The sequence below is a fragment of the Phoca vitulina genome, unplaced genomic scaffold (genome assembly GCF_004348235.1).
Source record: "Phoca vitulina isolate PV1807 unplaced genomic scaffold, GSC_HSeal_1.0 scaffold26, whole genome shotgun sequence".
Lineage (NCBI taxonomy): Eukaryota > Metazoa > Chordata > Mammalia > Carnivora > Phocidae > Phoca > Phoca vitulina.
Genome location: NW_022589729.1, coordinates 22,640,498 through 22,662,519, shown reverse-complemented (window position 1 = coordinate 22,662,519; position 22,022 = coordinate 22,640,498). Strand labels below are relative to the sequence as shown.

At 54.5% G+C, this 22,022-nt stretch overlaps 2 protein-coding genes across 2 annotated transcripts in view; both read right to left on the bottom strand.

Annotated features, from left to right (window-relative positions):
- CACNA1S (calcium voltage-gated channel subunit alpha1 S) overlaps positions 1 to 5,404 on the bottom strand; it is a 68,191-nt gene extending 62,787 nt beyond the window's left edge. Inside the window, exons 1-2 of the mRNA XM_032422202.1 lie at positions 5,253 to 5,404; positions 3,406 to 3,511 (exon numbers count right to left, since the gene is read on the bottom strand). Of these exons, the coding sequence (XP_032278093.1) occupies positions 3,406 to 3,511; positions 5,253 to 5,404 (258 nt within the window). The remainder of the gene's footprint in view (positions 1 to 3,405; positions 3,512 to 5,252) is intronic.
- A 1,844-nt stretch (positions 5,405 to 7,248) lies between these two features.
- On the bottom strand, positions 7,249 to 7,821 carry ASCL5 (achaete-scute family bHLH transcription factor 5). Its single transcript, XM_032422227.1, has one exon. It carries the CDS (start codon positions 7,819 to 7,821, stop codon positions 7,249 to 7,251), a length of 573 nt encoding a protein of 190 aa, XP_032278118.1.
- Between the last annotated feature and the right edge of the window lie 14,201 nt (positions 7,822 to 22,022).

Below are 22,022 nucleotides of genomic sequence, written 5' to 3'. Positions count from 1 at the left end.
CCTACTCTGAAACCCAAGTGTCATCCTTGCCTCTTCTTCCCCTCCCCCACGCCTCCATCCCCACATCCATCAGGCACCAAGTCCCACCGAGCCATCTCCTCACTATCTCTCAACGTCATCCTCTTACCCGTCATGCCTCAGTTCCAGTCTCCCCCATTTCCTGCCTGGAGCACTTCACGGCCTCCTCCCTCCCCTCCCTGCTTCCTTTCTCATCCCACCCGAGTCCACCCTCTACATGGTGGCCCGAGAGATTTTTCTAAGTCCCAAACTCATCTCTCAACCTCTTGCCTCCAGCATTTTGCTCATGGGGCTCCCTGCTGAGGCTTCTACAGCCTTTCCCCTGGTGTCCCCAGCCCTCCTCCGGGACCAGCTACATAATCGATGGGCCCAGTATAAAATGAAAAATTGTTCAAAAAGTAGGAAATAAATGCCATGAAAGGTGTTAAAATATAAAGCCTTTTCCTTCCTTCCACAGTTTCCTTTTCCTTCCCACATGTTTTTTTACTGCCTATTTACTGTTGTGGGGGGCAAGTGCAGACCCTCACAGGCACTCCCCGACCTCCTTCATGACCCACTGCATGCTCAGTCTGCCACCATCCAGCAGCCAGACATCCTGTCCCTTGGCTAGAGGTGGGGAAGTGGATGCAGGCATCTCCCTTCCCACAGGCTTGCTGCCTCCACCCAAGGTGGACAGCCAGCACACAAGGGTATGGTTACCTGTGCTCCAGGAGACACTAAGTATCTGGTTGGGGGATACCATAGGCTCCACCCAGCAGTCGTCCACTGAGTGGGCTATGATCCTGTCAGCCCAGGGTGGGGAGACACCCAGAGTCTTGAGACACCCAAGACCCACGTGTACCCAACCCTGAGCCCAGCTCAGGACACCAGTGGGGAGAGACTAAGCAGTGTCTGTCTGTTGAGGTGGGAAGCTGGTAGGAGGTGGCAGGCGGCGAACTGTGAGGGGGCCATGGCTCCAAGCTACTGGGGCACGTCCCATTGTCCCATTGGTCTTCACTCACAAAATAAGGATTCAGAGATGAAATCATTTAAATTTTCTGTACTGTAACCACAGATCATTAAACTCCAAGCATGGGGCCCTTCTGAGTGTGGGCCCCAGAGCGACTGTATAGGCCACATGCCCATGAAGTTGACCCCGTCCTCATCCTTCACATCTCAGGGTAAGCATCTCATCCTCTGGGAAGGACTAGGTCCTCCTCCAATATAATATCAGAGTGTCCCAAATCTTATACATTTCCCATCTCATTTTAACTACTTGTGTAATTGGTTTAATTATAATTATTTGTTTAATTGACTTAATTAATTAAGCCCTGTGAAGATTGGAACTATGTCTACTTGGTTCCCAATTATAGGCCCAGCATGTGCCAGGGATATAATAGGCACTAAATAAATATTTGTTAAATGAATGAGAAAGTTAATGAAGAACTGGTCCTTGGACCTTCCTTCTTAAAAACTATGGGTTATTTTGGATGACCTAAAAGTCCCTAACTTTTCTCAGAAACCTACAAAGCAGCCAATAGGTTAAGAGAGAGATAAATGTCTGATTTCCCTTCCTTCTGGTCTAATTCCTCTCATTTCCCTCCTGCTGGATTATACAGAGATGAACATATAATTGACATGTGGGAATAAAGAGGCCACAGCTAGAAACTGGCTCTGTGACTCTGAGTATCACCTACCCTCTCTGGGCTTCACCCCAAAGGGATCAGATTAGGATCCCTCACTGACTGTTAATAGTCTGTCCAACTTTGATATTTGAAGCGATATTCACTGCTTTGGAAAGGTTTCTGGTCAGGTTTTCCTCTTCCAGGAAACTCTCCTGTGCCTGTGAGCTCTAGACCTTACCCAAAGCTTTGTAACTCCAACCCACAAACAAAAGGAAAGCTCACAGGGCCAGGCAAAATTTTTAGGGCAGCCATTTTGTTTCAAGATGGAAGACGACAGTGTAATTTAACACCCCCCAGAGGGCAATTTCTTTTGAAAGTAGTCAACTTCTTAAGGAGTTGAAATGGAACGAAGGCCCAAAAATATGAAATCACGAAGAGTGGGTTGGACCCAGAGCCCTCCTGGATTCAGGGACATGGAATATGAGGCCTGTCTTGTGGAAGGCTCAGCTCCCCCTCCCAGCCCTGGTTGTATGGGCCCTGCCCACAGTTCATCTCACTCTCCTTCCACACTCAGGAGCTCAGAGTTTTTTCTGTTTATAGCCAAGCACACACTTAAAAATCCCAGCTTCTTACCAGCTCAAGATAGATTCCCATGGAAACCGGCAAAAAGGAGGAGAGGCAAAGATAAATACCTTTCTTTCAGGCCCCGGATGCATGTTAATGGGCCTCCTCCCTCCCACCCCTGTGGTACAAACGCAGGAAAAAGCCTGTTGAGATGGTGGGTCCATTGTCTTGTCTCCTCGGGGGCCTAGACAGTAAATGCCTGAGAGGCCTGTTTCTATGATGGCTTCCCCTAGAAGTTCTCATGCTGTCACCACGTGGGCAACACAGGGCTCATAAGACCAGGTCCTAAAGTCAGAGAGGCCTGAGTTCTGTGGCAGGACTTGCATGTGGGGTGACCCTGGGCAAGGTACCCAAACTCTCTGAGCCTCAGTTTCCTTGTCTTTTACATGGATTTAATGGTGTTGCCTCACGGGGTGTAGTTAAGAGAATTAAGAAAGACAATAATGTAAAATATTTAGCACAGAACCTGGCATCCAATAAGCACATCGTAAATGGTAACCATGTTTACTATTATCTAGCCGTTAGGTCAAGTCAGCCCTTTACCTCCACAGGGCTCGGTTTCCTCATCGGTAAACCAGTGGGGTGGGGAGGAGCGAGGACAATTCGATCCTGGAAAATCCCTTCCAGATCTGGCATTTTATGGTTCTGTGTCCATGTTATTGGTGAAGGAGCGAGGAGAACGTGGTATAGAGCTCTAAAACATGTGCTCTTTTGGAATTCCTAGATCCCACTCTCCCAGGAGACAAGTTCCTTCTGGATGAGATCCAGGAAAGGGAAAGTAGCACTAGGCCTCCATTGCTCAGTAGCTGACTTTACTAAGCCTCAGTTCTCATAACTGTCAGATGGCACCACTTTATAGGGTTGTTGTGAGGATTTTCGGAGCTTCCTCTCCTCAGGGGCTTAGCACAGTGCCTGGGCACAGTGAGTAGTCGCTCAGCGCTGGATGGTAACATTACGGAATCCAGAATTAGCAGGTTTACCCTGCAAAGCTGTTGAGTCTCCCCGTCAGCCCCGCAGGTGGCTGGGAGGGTGGGGTCTGTATCCTCAGGAGACCATCCACCAGCTCCAGCACCATCCAGGAGCATGCAGTCCACCAAGGGGGCCTCCCCCAGCCTGGGGCTGCAGGCCCGCGGGAGCGGGGGAGGAGGACCTCTCTTACCAGGCCAAGGTTCAGAGTGTTGTTGTCATCTTCTGGCATGGGCAGGTACACGGCCAGGGCCACACAGTTGGCAAAGATGGTGAGCAAGATGATTGTCTCAAAGGGTCTGGTGTCAGGGTTAAGGAGAGCCCTTGAGTGAGGGATTGTGGGATTGGCCCCTTTAAGGGGAGTGGTACAATACAGGCTGATGGGCACCATATTGCTCCTTCCCTGCTCCCCTGCAGGTTATAGAAATGGCCAGGTTCTCCTCGGGAACAGGTAACTTCCACTTAGATGTGATGGGAGCTCGAGGCTCTGGCTTCTGGCTGAGGGCTACTCAGCTTCAAGGGCCAGGAAGACCTAAGCCTCCACAGCAAGCACCTGCCCATCCCCCAGCCCTACCTGCCTGGCTCCTGAGGAGCCATGACTTTCTGAGATTCTCGCCAGACAACTTGAGGGGCTCCCTCAGAGAACTGGCAAGGGACGCTGGGGGCTGAGTATCCGCAGGACAGGACGGGGAAAGGGGAAACTGCAGAGGTGGTACCTGAACAGCCCCCTAACCGGAGGAAGGAATGGATAAGCCGACTGAGACAGCAGCCCACCCCGCCCCCTCCCCAGCCACGCTCACACACCGGCGTGCGCATCCCACACCCACTCACGCCTCGCTCCCAGGCACACCCACCCCCTTCACAGGCATTTCCCAGGGGGCACCCCCAGGCCCATTCCTTTACGGGTGAGCAGCCCAACCCACCCCATAGGCTGAGCCACAGGAAAGCTGGTGGTAGAGGTGGGGCCAGGTTGGGGTGGGACGCCCACGATGCAGAAAGTCTGGACTGACTACCCCCTTCTCTTCCTGCCGGGGTTTGAGAGGAGGTGGGCCCCAGCAGCAGAGGCCTGCAGAGGAGAAGGCGCAGAGGTGCCGAGGATGGAGGAGAGAGAACCCCCCCCCCCCACCGGGGAAACCCGATCCCCCAGGAGACAGGCCAGGAGGAAGAGGCACGGGGCACTCCCTGTCACCAGGTGCAGCTGTGGGCTGCAGGGCCGACTCTGACCCCAGCCATTCCAATTGGTCCCATGTTTTTCTTATCCTTCTGATTAGCCCTTAGTCCCCTTTTTTCTAGGGAACAGCTGGTGGGAGCCCAGTCTTCCAGAACCCTACAGAAATATTTCAAATATTCCTGACCTCTCTCTGAGAAGGCACTTGACAGCCGCTCCCCCCAATCTCCTTCCTCCTTCCCCAAATAACCCAGATATTTTCATCATTCTTCCCCTCAGAGCTAATGCAAACAGAGAGAGGGATTGCAAGTCCCTGTCCCCAGGGTGGTGTGTCTGAGCTAAAACTGCCAGGCCCCTCGGCCTGCCCCCAGAGCCCCTCACAGCAGCCCTTTGTTCAAGGCCATTTCTCCCTCGACTCCATCCTCAGCTGGACTCCCCTCACTCGGCAATCTCTTTGCCTTCACACCCTCCCACCAAGGGGGGGAGTTTTCTTGCAGAGGCCCCTGCTTTTTTCTCTCCCATCCTGTACCAAAATGAGACTGTCGCCTCAAACCCCTCAGTGAAGCCCCACGATAATGGGATTTGGGCACACCTGCAAACCGCCCCCGTGAGCCATCCGGGCCCCTTCCGCAGATGGTTGTCACCAGGCCTTGGGCCGAGCACTCAGGCCGCAGCGGCCCCGCCAGCTACTCTTTCCTCTCAGCTGAGGCCTTCCTTCCCAAAGGCTCCTTACACCCTCCTAGGGCAGTTCACCCCGTCTCCAAGTCCCCAGTCCCCTCGGGCCCCAAAGTCTGTGATCTGTGACCGCGCCCTGCCTCCCTCTCCCATACCACACGGGCTCTGCCTGACACGCTGGAGGTCCCAAAGGATACTTCCATTCCACGATGCTGATGCAGGCCTTCCTCAGAGGGTTCTGGAGGGTCAAGCAGAACAAGGCCCGGGGTGGCCTTGGCAGAATCTCAGGAACGGGCTTCTTGGGCTGTTTCTTCCTCAGGCCCTCATCCTGGGGTGAGGACGGCTCCATGGCTTTCCTGGTGGTCTCGCTGTCTCCTGCTCCCCCGCCCCGCCGCTCTCTCCTCCCTGCGTCCCCAGTGCCCCCCGCCTTGGGGACTGGACCGGCTGAGCCTGCTGGGCCAAGCGTGCCCTGCTGAGCCAGCCAGGGGGCGGGGGCAGGAGGATTACTCTCCCTGCTCCCAGCAAGTAAAATTAGCCTCCACTGGCTCCCTGCTTGCCTGGCCTGAGCTCCTGAGGCCAGGCAGCTGTCATTCCTTCCCAGCCCAGCCAGTGACATCCCAATATGTCCCTGAGGAGGTTGGTAGGGGGTGGCGGAAGGAACTTTCGCACAGGCCTGGGATGGGCTCAGTGGGGGACAGGATGGAAGCCTTCGAGGCTGGGGCAACAGAGCGCTCAGGAAGGGGGTAACCTACGATATGGAGCCCCAAACTGCGGCCGGGCTCCCTTGTGCCAAGATGACCTTCCCCCTGCTCCCAATCCCACGGCACCCTCCGTAAAGGTGCTGGGTGGCCTAGTCCGGCACATCTACACCACAGCCCCGTCCATCTCAGAACCTGTGGCTAGCTGTCAGGCCAGACCTCGCCACCACGTGCGCACCCCGTCGGGGAAGGCTAACTCCTCCACACGGGGTGACAGGCTCCCTCAGAAGAACCTCGAACGCGCGCACTTCAGGCACCGCGTGTAGTCACTGTGCTTTGTACCCTCCTCCCTCCACCCCTCCAGCGCCTAACTGTACGAGGGTTGTGTCTCCTGCCTGGGACTCTGGCCCCTCCCTGACGCTGTCCCTGGGATACACTGAGCTCTCTGTAAATACAGTTAGTTGAATGCAGAGCTAACAGAACAGCCCCGACACGGCACCCAGTAAGTGTTCCGAGCTGCAGGTGCGAGTGACAAAGGGGCACCAGCGAAGTGAGGGAGACAACGATCTGCAATCACACAACTCAACAAATCTTTTATTTAGCTTCTTGGTACAAACACAGCGCCATATGGTCCCATTGCCCACAGAGGGATACAGTCTGAGGGGGGAAAACGCAGTCCTCAAGCAACCTGGGGGAAAAAGGATGAAAAGGCCACCCTGGGGGCCAGGGGTGGGGGTGGGTAATCGCCCTCCATGGAGGAAGCCGGAGTGCGCCACCAAGGCACGCACATGGCCCCTTCCCAAGTCTGATCTGGGCGGAGTGCAAGCCGCAGTCTGGCCTCCTTTCCTCCGGGGGTGGGTGGGGTGGGGTGGGCGGCGGGGTGGGGTGGGGTGGGGTGGGAGGCGGGGTGGCAAGCAAGCTCCCAAAGTGGACGCTGGGATTTGAGGCCATCTCGTGGACAGCAAGGGCATGGCTCATCCCAACCAAAGCCCGGCCGGCCTCCTGGGGAGTCGCAGACACAGGGCTGCACCCGTGGCGACGGAGGTCGAGGTCGGAGAGGGCCACCACAGCGGGTGGTGCACAACCGGGAGCTGAGCTCCGACTTTCCGCAGCGCGGGGCTGAAGCCGAGCGGGAGGCCGACCCAAGGGAGGGCCGTGCTGGGTTACCCTCCTGCGGCCTGGAGCGGGCGCGGCGCGCACCCGAACTTCCCCAGGCCCTGCGCCCTCACTGCACCGACGGGGCTCCTCCGGTCTCTGCGGTGCCCCTCTCTCCCCCTCCCTGCACCTCTGCCCCAAGCTGGAAGGAATGAGGTCGGTGGTGGCGGTGGCGGAGGGACGGCGTCGCAGACACCCGAGGGCCGCGGACCCGCAAACGCCAGGGGCCTGAGCCGCACCGCGGGTGACCCGGCAGTCCCCGGGCTGCTGTCGGGAGTGGGACGGCCCTGGCGGGTCCCCCCCCTCCCACCACCACCACCACCACCAGCCCCGGTCCCGATCAGTGGCTGGATTCTTCAGACTCAAAGAACGGCGAGGAGGAGAAGCAGGAGGACTCGGACGAGTCGGGCACCAGGGAGGCGGGCGCCCGTGGCCCGCAGTCGCCGCGGCAGCCGGGCGGGGAGGCGGCGGGCGGCGCGCCGTCGGGGGCCGCGCTCAGCAGCTCCTGCAGGTGCTTGATGTAGCGGATGGCGGCGCGCAGGGTCTCCACCTTGCTGAGCCGCTTCTCGGCCAGCGCGCCCGGGAGGTGGCCGCGGAGGCGCGCGTAGCCCTCGTTGACGCACTTGACCCGCTGCCGCTCGCGCTCGTTGCGCTTCTGGATGAAGGCGGGCTCGAAGGGGTAGTCGTACACCCCGAAGGCACCGGCGAAGGGCACGTAGGGGAACACGCCCGCGTAGGCATCGTAGTACTGGGGCTCGGCCGGGCCCGGGTACAGCAGCAGGGGCACGTCGCGCAGGGGCTCGGCGGGGGGCAAGGGCGCCCGGCGCGGAGCGGGCACGACGCCCAGCTGCATGCAGCTGGGGGGCGCCAGGGGCCGCCGGTCCACCAGGGCCCGGCAGAAGTTATTGTTCATGGTGCCGCGTGGAGCTGCACCCAGAGGCAGACCCTCCCCGAATCGGCCCTGCCTGGGCTCTGCGCGGTCCCGACCACAGGGACGAGTCACATCGCCAGCAGCGGCCCCGGGGTACCAGGATGGGTTAGGGCTCCTCTTGGCCCTCTGGGGTGGCCTCCGAGATCTCCCTGACAGGAGTCATTGCTGTGGCCTTAGTGTGGCTCCTGGCAGAGGCTCAGCGGTTCCCTCTCCGATCCAGCCGTGGTGCCGCAGAACTCCGGGGACCCCTGCCTTCTTCCGTGGCGCCCATGGGCAGGGCAGCAGGCCTCAGCACCCCGGCTCCTCCTGAGCCCAGCATGGGCACCTCCCACGGGCACTAACCCTGGGACTTCATACTTGGGGCCACGGGTGCCCGGTTATTCTTCCTCACGGCCTTGGGGATCCCCCCGCCGCCCGGGGCCTCACAACGGCGGCTGCTGTGAGAAGTGTGCCCGCTCAGCTCAGGGTAATGTTTCTAAAGAAGAGGAGAGTGAACATATCAATTAGGAATTGTATTATGGGCTCTTCTGTGTCACCCCCACCCCCACCCTCCAGGGGGATCATAAGCATCCCCAGCCAAGGCAGTGTGGCTGCTGAGGAGGAGGAGGATAGGGGCAGAGCTGGGTTCAAACCTGTGTTCATCCTTTCATGGTTGGGGGCCTCTCTGCATCCTGGTTTCCACATATGGAGATAATTCAACATCCCTCACAGGAGATTAATAATAATATGTGAGAATCAAATGAGAAAAAATACGCCAAAAAACACCTCCTGGGCCTGGCTTATAAAAAGCGCCCAATGACCCTATGATTTAGCAATTGCACTACTAGCTATTTACCTAAATGACACAAAAATACGAATTCAAAGGGATTCATGCACCCCGATGTTTATAGCAGCATTCTCTACAGTAGCCAAATTATGGAAAGTGTCATTGATAGATGAATGGATTAAGAAGACATGATGTGTGGGACGCCTGGGTGGCTCAGTTGGTTAAGCGACTGCCTTCGGCTCAGGTCATGATCCTGGAGTCCCGGGATCGAGTCCCGCATCGGGCTCCCTGCTCGGCAGGGAGTCTGCTTCTCCCTCTGACCCTCCTCCCTCTCATGCTCTCTGTCTCTCATTCTCTCTCAAATAAATAAATAAAATCTTAAAAAAAAAAGAATTAATACCTATTCTTTAAAAAAAAAAAAAGAAGACATGATGTGTGTATATATATATACACACACACACACATATATAATGGAGTATTACTCAGCCATAAAAAAGAATGAAGTCTTGCCATTTGCAACAACACAGATGGAGCTAGAGAGTATAACGCTAAGCAAACTAAGTCAGAGAAAGACAAATACCATATGATTTCACTCATGTAGAATTTAAGAAACAAAACAAATGAGCAAAGGGGAAAAAAGAGAGAGAGAGGCAAACCAAGAAAGAGACTCTTAACTACAGAGAACGAACTGCTGGTTACCAGAGGGAAGGGGGTGGGGCGATGGGGGAAACAGGTGATGGGGATTAAGGAGAGCACTTGTGATGAGCACCTTGCACTGTACGGAAGTGTCGAATTACTATATTGTACACCTGCAACTAGCATTACACTGTATGTTAACTAACTGGAATTTAAATTAAAACTTAAAAAAAGGGGGGACCTGATGATGTCATTTCCTTTGAGAGTGGGGATCAGGTCTTGGGAGGGATACCTTCCAGGGCCTTCCATCTAAGGGCTCAAAGACTGCTTATTGAACTAGCACAGTGGCCACCACAAGTCCACCAAGGGGGGTAACTCTTTCCTGAAGGAAGTGAATCCGATTCCGAGCGACTTGGGTGTTGCTGGGACTTTCACAGCCCTCTGCCCAGCGGAGCGGCAACACCAAAGCCTTCTGTGCCCCGTGCCCGTGGATCCAGGCTGCACCCTCCCACCCCGTCCTGGGCTTCTCCTTGCGGCACTTAACGGAAGTGTCTATTCTCTCACCTCTGTGTGCCCAGAGCCCGGCCAGCTCCTGGCCTGTAGCAGATGCAGCACAAATGCTCGTTGAATAACCGGCCGGAGGGCTAGGCAGCAAGTTGGGCTTGTCAGGGTCGGGCTCGGTTACACTCAGCCTTTCCCAGGCTCTAGGAAGCTGCTACCTCAGAAATAAGTGGCCCGCGTCGAATTTACAACCCTCATCCCATGTGGTTAGCGGATTCAGCCTGGGTGTCATTTCCTCCAGGAATTCTCTCAGGCCCTGTTCTCCCCACTTGTGTGTGTCCCCAGTGTCCTACAAATGCCATCTTAGCCCCTGTCACACTACTCTATCATCGTCCTCCTCATGGAAGATGGAGTGACTGAGCGAGCTGCACCCACACGGGGAGAGATGGGGCAGCAGGAGGTCTTGGACCAGGCCTTTCCATGAGACAGAAAGGGGCTAGCTCTCTCCCTGACAGGGGGAGGTTGGTGACTCAGATTCCTGGGGGAGTCTCCTTCTGCACTTTCTCATCTTAGTCCTTAATTGGGTCCCAACTCTGTCGCCAGCTAGCTCTGCCCTTGCTGAATGAAAACTGGGAACAATGAACAGCGATTCTAAGCGTCATGGAGACTTGCATCTGCTCTCAAGAATGGAAGCAAATGCGCCAGACATCAGGACAAATTCACATATCCCTCCCCTGCTCAGCATTTCAGGGCTCCCTGCTGCCTTCGAGGGAAGGTTCTAGAAAATCTCTTTCCAACAGTCTCTCAGCTCCATCAGGACCAGTCTCCTCCTGTCACTCTCTGCTCATTCCTGACCTCTCTCCTTGGCTTCTACTGACAGGCCTTGGGACCCTTTTCATAGCTTTCTTGATTTTCCCCATTCCTGCCAACCTTTGAGGGAGCTCCCGCCCATGCTGACTGCCTGAGCTCGGCAGCTCCCAGCAGGGACTCTCAGGGTTGTGCCTTCTGAGTCTTCAGCCAGACCGTAAGCCACCAGAGGGCAGGGGCTTGGCCCTTCATTCTTAGCTAATGCTCTCTGCCCCTTGCCCAGTGTTGGGTACATAACACTGCTGAAAATTATTTGTTAGCAGTGCCCTGTTTTGGTAAAAACATGAGATCCAGACTGTACCCTCCCACGTGACCCCTGTCTATTCAAATTTGATTTAATTATTCAAATTTAATTTGATAGAGGTCAGAAATTTATTTATATCTAGTGACAATTTTACAAATATAGCTTAATATCTATTTGTGTTGACTCAATATTCAATACTTATTTACGTTCCAGACATACTGTTTCCATTTTTTTCATAAAACCATTCAAACAAGTGACAAACAAGAAAGCTCCCAGCCTTACGGCCCCTGAGGCACTTCTCTCTACTGTCAGGAAAGAGCTCGTAACCTGGCCGGGAGCCCAGGTGAGGACACACCCGCCACTGCATTGTGTTCTTCTTCTTCTGCCATCGAACCCCCCACCCCAGACCAGAAGCCGAGGACACAGTGTGGTAGGTTATCCCCGAGAGGCAGGAGAACCGTTCACTCAGCACTTATTTACTGGGGCCCTTGTGTACACGAGGGGTCACTCTGGGCGCTGGGATAGAGTGGTGAACAAAACACTGTAGTGAAATAACAGTAATGATAATTCTAGCTGTTATTTATTATTTGTGATGTGCGAGGCACCGTGTTACGTGCTTTCCATGGACCGTCCCATTTAACTCCTACACCATTCTTGTGAGGTCAGTGCTAAGATCACCCAGTTTTAAAGGTGAGGAACCTGAGGCTCATAAAGGTTAAGGTACTGGTCCAAGTTTCCACAGTTGGTAATTTCATAAACTAACAAATCTAAATGACCATACCCTTCTTCACCTCTTCTCCCAGGATGTCTCCCTGCAGCTTCACATTTGAACCAAAAGATCAGAGGAGCTTGTTTTGACCTAACACAAGTATCTTATTAAATTATGATTCCTGTTGGAGGGGATGTCCCCCTGCAGATCCGAGTAATCGTGCTGGGATTGAGCATCTGCTCTGGTGACAGAGGTTCCACAGGTCACCTTGGTCAACCTTGGGAAGGGAGCGCCCCCTTGAGGATATTCTCAGGAGGGTGGCCGTGGAGCTCTGCTGGTGGAAAGGCAGGTAACTGGGATGTAATCAGACTGAGTCAAGCACCAGGAGCTGTACCCCAGGGAACCTGATGAAGAGCCCCCTTGCCTGAGCTCAGACACCCTGCATAGTGGGATGGTGCACACTCAATGATCTGCAGCCTGGTCAGGATCTGATCAGCAGCCAAGAACTGCTAACCCTTCCGCTCAGGCCGCCGGACTGGGCAGAACCATTTGCTAACAGTGCCACCGTGTGGCGAAGACAAGCAATGGCAGTAGCTGATCGAGGAAATTCCAGGTCAGGATCTCATGACTGTGGAAGTTTTAACCAACTTCCTGTTATGACTCCCTTTGGGAACTGTGTTTCCAGATCTTTTGGAAATCTAGGGGGGACAGGAAGACGCTCCCCAATGAAGAGTCACTCAGTCTTCTGTTAACATGCACGAATTCTCTTCCTGAGTTTGTGGATCAATTCTCATCCCTTAAACTTTCATTATATACAGATACATAAAGTACGTATAATCAAGCATATTTTGTAATTTGTTTTGAACAGAAAATAGCACATTGTGTTAGTATTACGCAACTCACTAGAGAGAAGTGTGGTTCAGAAGTCAGTGTAGGAACTCCCCCCACCCCACCCCCACCCCCTCACCTCCCCCACCACGCCCCCCATTCCCGCACACCTTAGCAGTGGTGGTGACTATTGACTGGGTCAAGTTCAACCAACCCATAGATTGCTTTAAGTAGTCACAAAATAGCACCCATGGGCAACACTGTCCGTGTTTCAAAGGGGCCCTGGCTCCTCTCTGGGACTGAGGGCATTCCTTGCCTGTGGCATTTCCCCCCCCCCCCCCACAGTTCTGCCCCACTCCAGTTTAATTTCACCCTGGCATGGCAGAGCAGATGTGCTTGGTGAGAGGCCACCTGATATTCTTCCATGAAGCTCACTTCATGACGCAAGACACTGAGCTTCCCCTTTTAGGACCTCGATATGTTCACACCATACAGCTGCTTTGTTAAAGGCCGACTGTCATCAAGTTATTATACAAAGGACTCCATCACCCCCAATCCAACTTGTAACAGAGAGAGTCAGTTGCCAGAGGGGGTGTCCTGGGCTTCCTCCCCAAAGCCTTGCTCTTCCTAATTGTGCAGCATGTAGCATTAGCCCCACCAGTCTTAGCTACTTGTCACAACCCCCCGGGATGGCACATTATTATAACTCCTTGCTGATGGTGTCGTGAGCACTGCCTGCTGACCCCTGTCCCAGCCCTGCCCCAAGTGTCCAGTGGCTACTCAGCCCCATCTCCCCACTTTGCCTCCCGCTGTACTCTTGGTGGCCCACGGGCAGCCAGCGGGCGCTCTCCCCAGAGCACCTCCTGACACCGCTTCCCGACCAGGTTGTCAACTGGAAGCGAAAGAATGCCTGTCTTATACTTCTAAGACAATAGTATGTGCTCAATAAATGTTTGTTGATTGACACTGGGAATCCCTGGGGAGGGCTGAACCATCATTTATCAAACAAAGGGAGATGTGAACTTCCAAAAGGCTGGACCACTTAAGGAGCAGGTAACCTACTTTTCTACCTTTGTAGCTTCTCTCACTGTCTTCACTGGGACTGGAGCCAGAGGGGGGAGTCTGAGGTCAGAAACTGGCTGGACATGGAACGCATGGCTTCAGCAGTGGGTTTGGGGGAAGTGAGTTCATGGTCCCCTGCTTCTTCTACCACTCTGAGAGATTCCTGCAGTTGACAGATCCAAGATGGTGCTTTTCAACACCTGAATCGAGACTTCTTCCAGAGCCCCGCCACCCCCTGCTGCCAAAACCTGGGAGGATTTATAAGGAAAGCAAGCACTCAAAATGACAGAGTGGGGGGCCCGGTGGAGCATGCAACTCTTGATCTCAGGGTCGTGAGTTTGAGCCCCACACTGGGTGTAGAGATTAGTTAATTTAAAAAAATGTTTTTAAGGACAGAACTCATTGGCTTTGTGCTGTCGTCTTGCACATCCCCCGGCCTCTAGCAAGGTGGTCAATAAAACTTTTCCCCAAAAGCTCCATGGTCAAATACCTGGAGAAATGCAGCCCCCTTTATTCCCTTTCCAGGAGATTCACAGAGTCCATTAGCAACCCAGAGAAAGCCCTGCAGTAAAGATAAAGAAAGCTGTTTTGGGTTAACTCAGAAATTCCCAAATGGACCTCAGAACACTTCTTTTTCCCTCAAGCCTGCTAACATCAAATAGAATACATTTCAGGGAATTGTACTTTAAATCTCCAGGATAAATATGTACTTTGTCTTTTTTAAGTAAGAAATGTCACAACCTTCCTTGGGAGTCTGTCTTATAGCCTCTAACTCTTTCTAGAAGGATAACCTCACCACTCCCACCATATTCATATGCAACACCCCCAAATATATGTATAACATACATAATCATTTCAGAATCTCAATGATATGACACTGGATCTGACCAAGGAGAAGGGGCAGCCAGGCCCAGTGACCACATGCCCACACTGTGCCTTTGGAAGGTTAGAAACTGCCTTGTCCTCTGGGCAGAAGCAGAGCTTGTGCAGGCTGATTTCAGCCCCTCTGCCCCCACCCCTGCACGGGACGAGGCAGCACTGCAGTGGCCTCAGCCCCAGAGCTGCCTAGCCTCCCACTGCCCGCCACGCCATCCTTCCTGCCTCAGGTTCTGGAAAGCTCTGGTTGCTCCTGAGCAACCTGTGTGCACCACTTCCAGCGAGAGAACAGCACTGCAGACTTTTGGCGTGGGCTGACGGAGACCTGTGCTCAAGCATGGTGTCACCCCGCTGAGCATCTCCAAGGAGAGGAAAGGAGTGGGGAAAGGAAGCCTGATGGGGATTAGGTGCCTTCTGACGTCAGATACTTTGCTTGCTGCTCTGCTCTCCCTGGCTTGTGTGACCCTCACCCGCTCACACTTCTACTTCCAGAAGAGGAAACGGAGGCTCAGAGAGATGAAGAGAGCTGCTCAGTGTCACACAGCTTGGGTGCCATTTACCAGAGTTGGGTCAGGTTGCTACAGCATGTGGCCTACAGTCTGTCAGTTCACCCACCGAACACCTCCTGAGCTCCTTCCAGGAAGCTGCTGGGGGATGGGGCCCAGCACAGGACAGCCGCAACTGCTGTCCCCAGTTTGGCAGAGGAAGGAAAGACTGCATGTTGGTAACAGTGCCCATCCATACCTAGCGCTCTCCTATGTGCCAGACACGGTTCTCAGTGTGCTCTCCTCACAGCCCCAGGAGGCCAGCACGGACAGTATCCTGTGTTACGGGCGAGGACGAGAAGGCTCAGAGAGGTTAAGCGTCTTGCCCAAGGTAACACAGCTGTACAGGACAGAGCTGAGATTCATATCCAGGTATTTGGGCTCCTGAGTAAGCACCACTCACCATAGTACTTATAGGGAGAAATCCCACCAGAGACGCAAAAGCAAACAGAGTTGAGAGGAGAAGGTAAAGACAGCCAGCATGACGTGAAGGAAAATGCACTGTGCTACTCTCTCAGCTCAGCTCCTGACTTCCCAGAACTGGGACGTGGGGGCAGGAACGTATGCCTGATCTGTTTGGTGACCAAATGGGTGAGTTTGTAAAATCACTCTGTGAACTACAAAGTTCCAGACAAATGTAAAAGGATTTTAATTATTAATTATGTGATTGCCATTTTAAAAGAAGCGGCCACCAATCGGGTGCCATCTCTCTCTACATGTTGGAAGGGTGAGAGCTAAGGGGTCAGGAAGATTCTCAAATATCCTTTCAAGCCTGCGATGAACATTCTTGCATTTACCACCAAGGAACCCGCTAGATCTACCTTCAGAAACAGTGACCTGCTGGCTCAGGAGCCATTGAGAGCTTGGAATTCAGAGCACGGCTGGACAATAGCTAACTTATAAGATTTCCTCCATCTTGGCCACTATGGTAAATGACACAGATAGGTGTGCTTGCACACACACACACACACACACACGCACGGCCAGTGATTTAATCCTCACTACAAGGTAGGTACTCTTATTATCCTTATGTTGCAGATAGGAAACTGAAGCACAGAGAGGTAAAGTAACTTTCCTAAAGTCACACAGCTGATAAATATTAAACTTGGCACTTAAGAGCAACTGGCATACACCTTGAGACTGGCTAGGCATCATCCTTTTGTCCGGGGGTGTCATTTTTAACAGCCTAAGAGAATGAGTAAAACGAAATTCAAAAGAAGAAAGACCATTCCAGTCATTGCTCTGTCTACCCACACTCCCACCCTTATCCCCTGCTGTCAGTGACACCCAAAACGGGGAGGAAAGACGCTACAGTCTAGAAGCCAGGACATCTGGAGTCCTCTGGATCCAAAGCTACCAATAAGTACTAATGTGACTTCGTGGACAAATCTTACCATCAGACAAAACTGCTCCTTCCCTAGCCTTCAGAGAGGGTGTGAGTAGAAAGAGCTCAAAGGAGCCCAACAACCTCATGGTGGGGGTAGGGGTAGTGTTAGGGTTGCAAGAGGGCAGGTGCAGAATGAAAGGCAAAGGGAAGGGACTCTGGTCAAAATTTTGAGGGGAGCCCGGTGTTTAAGCTGATTCCCCTGGCTGAAGGAATACCATCTGCTTCCAAATGCAAGTTACTCTGATTCCTGCTCGGACCATTACCTAATTTCAAAGACAAAAACAAGGAAGGAAAATCATCCTATGGATGCCTTAAAGGCGTGGGGAGCATCAACCAGGCAATTCTGCAGGAAAGCTCGGACCGAGAAACTGGAGCTGGGCCTGAGCTTCCCCCAATGGGGAACAGTCGGTTGCAGGCTGGGCACACGGGCCGAGAGGGCACCATGGAAGATGCCCCCGAGGGTGCTGCTCTCCAGAACCACCCCCTCAGCCATGAGCATGGCAGTGGCCTCCCTGGGCCTCCTGCCCTGGGCCCAGCACCCACCTCAGGCAGAGACCTGGGCTTTAGGGCCCATATCATTGCCGACTCAGGGAACAGAGGAAAAAGAGACTCTCACCCCCTCTGCCACAGAAGAAAGTTGCCCTCGTAGGCGATGGCTATTTCATGGGTAAAAAGTCCCTTTGGGTCCCCGAACAAAAGTCTGAGGTTCCAACCTGAGGCCCCTCCCAGCCAACTGTGCCTTGGGATCCTGGCTTTGCCACTTCCCAGCTCGAGCAGCCCGAGCCACCCTGTTCTATTTTCTCTTCTGTAGGTGGGGGACAGTGGTGGCACTCACTCCCTAGGGTCACTGTGCGGGTCCCAGAGGCCCTGGGTGAGAGCGTCGTTGGGTGCCGCCGGACTGGTCAGCTTCTGCCACTGTGGGTGGGAACTGCTCTCCAGGCTCTGGTCCCGCCCCTGCAAATCCTCCAGATGCACGGAACCAGTTTATCCCCTAAAACGTTACTTCGATCGTGTTGCCCCCCGCCTAGACAATTTATAACTCTTACAAGCGTACACCCTCTTGCCCGGCACTGAAGGTCCTCAGCAGTATGCCGTCCTCCTCATCCTCCGATCTTCTGTCTCAGCACATCACCAAATCAGCCCTCGCCTCCAGTATGACCCATTTTGCCACACCAGCTACCTTCTCCCCACGACGCCCAGGTCACTCCCCTCCTGAAGCTTCAGCCCCTGCCTTTCTACCCATCCAAACTCAACTCCTCCTCTGGAACCAGTTGGAGTCTGTCCTTGTCTGTGGAGACTTCTCTGCCCCTCCCATTCTGTTCTATTCTTTCTCTTTCTCCCCTGAATCCTAAAGCCCTTGCATGTTGGTCCCTCACTGGCCATCATAGGCTTGGGGACCTCTCTCTCTGCTTGCTGATGACCTTGCTGATGACCTTGCTACAGGTTTGCATCTTGGTCTCTCAAGGAGCAAGGCAGGATGGTGTCTCATGAACCTCAGCATCCTGCAGGGCCAGTGCTGCTCCTGACACCGGGAGGTGCCCCAGAAGGAGCCTAAATGTGGAGGGGCGATTCAGCGGCCAAGCGCGTGGTCATATGTGAGCGCCGCCCACGTGATCCACAGAGCATTGCGGGGACGCAGGCGCCCACGAGCCACATCTAGTGTGTCTCGCGGGGGGTGGAGCAGCTATGCAGACCTTCCGCGCCTGAAAATACAGGACTTTTCAGTCCAAACTGCTTCCTCTGGCAGCAGGATAAAAAGCACAGGAACCGAAGGGAGGGAAGACAGTGTTTTAACGAGGACAGAATCTTGGCTCACTTCACAGGGAAGGAGTCTGCAATTTATTGGGCACCTACCATGTGCTAGCAACGTATTTAATCCCCTTGTGCTAACTTTTCTTCCCTGTGTTGCAGACGGGGAAACTGAGGCTCGGAGAGCTTCAGTGAGACCACGTTTCTAGGAAATAGCAGGATTAAAAAAAAAAAACTTATGTAGAACTTACTCTGTGCTAAGCACTGGTCTAAGCACTTCTCTCGTTTGATTCTCACAGCAGCGCTGTGAGGTAGATATTACTGACCCATTTCACAGGTGATGGGACTGAGACCCAGATAAGCAAATGGCCTGTGGTCACACAGCTACTAAGTGATGGAGCTGGGATTTGACCCAGACCGTCTGCTCCAGAGGCCGTGCCCCTAGCCACTGCCCTGTACCACCTCCAGCCTGCTCCCACGTTCAGGCACAGGATCAAGCTCTCCCCTGTCCAGACCCTTCCCATTTTAGCTGCTTTCCAGGAGACATTACCCCCAGCTGATTTCCACCCAGAAAACCCATGCTTTAGTCTCTGGACACTGGCAGGCATCAGGCATTGGGCTAAACCCAGTAGCAATGGACTCTCCCAAGATCAAGTCCACGGAAAAATTCCCAGTTGGTGGCAAAGCCCCTGGCAGCACAGCTAATCTCGCCTGCTCCCCTCAGAGATGGGTGCTGTTACGCCAGCCAGCAGGTGGCTCAGCTCTGCTTTCCTTTCCTTTGGGGAGGAAAGCCATCGGGGGTGACTAAGCCCTGAGTAAACTGTTCCCAGCCTCACTCCCCCAGGCCGGGTGGGGCCGGCACTGTTTCGGCACAAAACTCAGCCCCATCCCTCAGCCCCGACCTTTGCACAGTTACCTCTCTGGGGAGCACTCCGTCAGCATGGCTGCTGTCGCTCCCAGGGATCTGTGGCTCGCGGGCCTTCAGGGGGACAGAGGGATCTCCGGGGCTGCCCCCCTGCCCTGCGGTGCCGTCGGCAGCCTCTGGGCCGGCTTCCCTGCCACAGCACCAGGAGCCAGGTACACTTTCCTGATTAAGCTTCAAACGGCGACACACCCAGAAGGGGAGGGAGGAGGGCGGTGGGGGTGGGGGGCCCCCTCTGATCTGGGATCCACTCCCAAGGAGGAGAGAGGGCCACTCTTGGCCTCCTGTGATTGGCTGCGCTGTGTCCAAGCAAGACAAATGCAGCTCCAGCTGGAGCCAAGGGCGAGTGGAGATGCTGTCGTCTCAGGGTCCTGCCCAGCTGAGGGCCAAGGGCGCGGGGAGGGGGGGGGGGGGGGGGGGAACGGCACACCTGGCCCAGGCTGGCCAGGAGGCTCCAAGCCTCTAAAATGGAAATCGGTTTGGAATTAGAGCTTAGGAAATGCCTCCTGAGTGTGCAGGGCGCAAAGCCCAGGAAGGCGCAGAGAGTCTCTTCTCGTGGCGGCGGTCCTTATGCTTAGGGGAAGACAACCCTCTCTCTGGAGTGGCTTTATGACCCCAGTTTGGGTGTTGGGAGCTGTTGTGATCACTGGGCACTCCTGGGGGTGAATGGGGCACTCAGCGGGGTGCAGTGGCCCTCCAGGGACACGGTTCCAGGGCTGGGCTTACTTGCACTGCCGGGCTGGGGGCTGCCGTGTGCCACTGGGGACTACCGGGCCGCAGAAGGCTATTCCACAAAACTGCCTCGTGCCAGAGCTGGAGGGGCCCCTTGGAGGCCGCCCAGGCCACGGAAACTGGCACCCAGAGAGGCAGGGCTTGCCCTAGCACACAGCCAGCTAGTTTAGCCTTCTGCAAAGCAAGAGCCCAGCTCCGGCCAAGCTTACTGACTTAGACGAGGTAGAGGCGTGGAGACCTGTGTTCTAGCCTCTGCCTCGTCACCCTCACCTCTGCGGTGAATCCCATACTGTTTCCTTGCACGAAGTGCCTGGGGAGCCCACGGGAGCCCTCTCAGCAGCAGGGGAAGACACTCCTTTCCCTCAAGTGGTTACAAACTACACCACGGAGCACTTACTACTCGTCAGGCCCTGTTCCGCTCACACGTGCACACCGACCCCTTCCAATACCCCGCGAGATAAGCTAATATTCCCACTTCTCGGTCGAAGAAACGAAGACAGATTCATTTGCCCAAGTTCATAGGGCTTGGAAGAGGCAGCGCGGGGACTGGGCCCTGGGCGGCCTGGCTCCCGTGTCTATGCCCCTGATCACTGCGCTATAGTGTCCTTTGGTGGGTCCCAGGTCGAGGGTTTCGGGGCGTGGGTCCCCTTGGTGCCTGCTCTGAGCTCCCCTGGCCCTGCTACACCAGTAGAAGCTAGAGAAGACCCTCCTTCGCTACTGACTGGCACCCCCCTTCAACCAGGGGGAGACTGAAATCTAGGGAGATTGGGTAGCCTGCAGATGTCAGGTCTGAAGGTACTTGAGAGAGCGACCACTTCAGGGGTCCCAAACCAGCATCATCAGCACCCAGCCTCTTCCAAATTTCTGCCATTTGTACTGACTGTTTCACTAATATTTTCTTCATATGCACTCGCGTCCCCCCTTCTCACTTGTACCTAGCACCAGTTTCCTCGAAATCACGAAATTTATGTGCTGATTGCGTTTTTTTCCTAATACTCATTAAAATAATTACATAACTACTAGAATGAAAAGTACTCTTTGGGGAACCCCTACAATCACCACGCTCACATGAACTGCTCTTTGGGCAACAATGGGCTGGGTGTCCTCATTCTATCCGGAGACGCTCAGGCTCAGACAGGAGGCCTGCTGTTTGAGGTCACCCAGCAAGGAGCAGCAGAGCCAGGGCGGGACCAGAGCTCCTGACTCCCAGCCTGAAGCCCTGCCCTCCGTGTCCACCCCGATGCAGTAATCAGAGGAGCGGGGGCGCACAGGGTCGGCCTGCCTCTGGCCTTGACTCCGAGCTCAGCTCAAAGCCTAGGGAGCAGAGATGTCACTGGGCAAGAGAGCCACCAAATAATCACCCCCAGGGAGTTCTGAGCAGAACTTCAAGAGTGGGATTTAGCTGAGGAGGTCAGGGTTTCCTGGAGCCCTGGGGGCCCCCATCATGCCACGTAGGAATTCCCTGTTGAATCTACAGAGCCTTGACCGGATGGGTAGGTTATGCTGTACTAGTAATGACAGTGAAGTGAGTAAGAAGAGCCAATACTCACCGGGTGCTTATTTACGTTCGAGGATTGTTCTAAGTGTTTTATACACATTAACGATTTATTCCTTACAACAACCCAAGGAAGGAGGTAATTACCCCCATTTCACAGTGAGCAAACAAAGGCACGTAAGGCTTTAAAATGTGCTCACAGTTGCCTGGCCAGTAGGGGGCAGAGTTAGCATCTGCACCCAGGCTACTGGCTCAGAGGTCATGCTTTTAACTGCCCCGCTCGCTTTACTAAATGGAGGACTGATATTAGGGGGAGAGTTTGGGGCAGGCCCTCATAATGGCAGCCATCTCCTGAGGAGCGCTTGCCACGGGCCAGGCCCTGGGCCATGGTACTATTACAGAGGGCGGGGCTGGCTCAGAGGGTGAGGGGCCGGCCAAAGCAGCCAGGTCCTTTCCAGCTTCTAGGCCCACACTCTGACACCCCCACCTGCTGGCTCCCCGGAGCCTGGAGCAGTCCCCTGTGCCTGGAGAGCAAATGGTCAGGAAGAGGAAGCGAAGCAAAGGTCTAGGCACCCCCCCTTCTAGCCCTTCCATCGCTCCAAGCTCTGCTTGGCCTCAACCCCCCCAGGGCGAGCTAGCGACGGTGGGAGCTGGTGAGAGGCTCGGGCAGCTTCTGCCAACGCCTCCCGCCCAAGACGCTGAGCCTCGCAGGGGGCTTAGGATGAGCTGTGTCCCTGGCAGCTGCAGCCCACATCCCCGAGGTGAGCCCATCTGTGGAGGACCCATCAATTTCTCGCTACCAACGGCCCCACCGGGCAACTCCACCAGTTTGCTCTGGAGCTAAAGGCCTAGGTATGGGCAGAT

What these genes read in the sequence shown, in the direction of transcription:
- ASCL5 (XM_032422227.1), bottom strand. Translation starts at nt 7,821, where the DNA reads ATGAACAATAACTTCTGCCGGGCCCTGGTGGACCGGCGGCCCCTGGCG.